The sequence below is a fragment of the Gavialis gangeticus genome, unplaced genomic scaffold (genome assembly GCF_001723915.1).
Source record: "Gavialis gangeticus isolate Ggan-Ray unplaced genomic scaffold, GavGan_comp1, whole genome shotgun sequence".
Taxonomy (NCBI): Eukaryota; Metazoa; Chordata; order Crocodylia; family Gavialidae; genus Gavialis; species Gavialis gangeticus.
In genome coordinates this window covers 46422994-46423392 of record NW_017729032.1, presented here as the reverse complement: position 1 = coordinate 46423392, position 399 = coordinate 46422994, and the positions used below count along the sequence as shown (strand labels likewise).

Below are 399 nucleotides of genomic sequence, written 5' to 3'. Positions count from 1 at the left end.
ACGTCCTGTCCGAGCGGGCGGGCGGCTAAGGGGTGACCGCCAGGTCGCGATCGTCCTTCCCCGACGAGGAGGGCGACATGGGCAAGTCCTCGTCCTCCTCCGAGCACTTGGTGCTGGCCAGCGAGGCGCATTTGCAGCCGTGGCCCGAGCCGCCCCCGCGGTGCGCGCCGCTCTTGCCTTCCTTCTTGTGCTTGACGCGGCGGTTCTGGAACCAGATCTTTACCTGCTTCTCGGACAGGTTCAGGTAGGTGGCGATCTCGATGCGGCGCAGGCGGGACAGGTACATGTTGGAGGCGAACTCCCGCTCCAGCTCCAGCAGCTGCGTGCTGGTGAAGGCCGTGCGCATCCGCTTGCTGCTGGGCAGCTGGCTGGCCGGGCTGTCTGCGGAGGGAGGCAGGG

The 399-nt window shown here is 67.9% G+C and overlaps 1 protein-coding gene across 1 annotated transcript in view; it reads right to left on the bottom strand.

Moving 5' to 3' along the window:
• Positions 1 to 25: 25 nt before the first annotated feature.
• GSX1 (GS homeobox 1) overlaps positions 26 to 399 on the bottom strand; it is a 2124-nt gene continuing 1750 nt past the window's right edge. The window contains exon 2 of the mRNA XM_019523791.1: positions 26 to 381. Within this exon, the coding sequence (XP_019379336.1) occupies positions 26 to 381 (356 nt within the window). The remainder of the gene's footprint in view (positions 382 to 399) is intronic.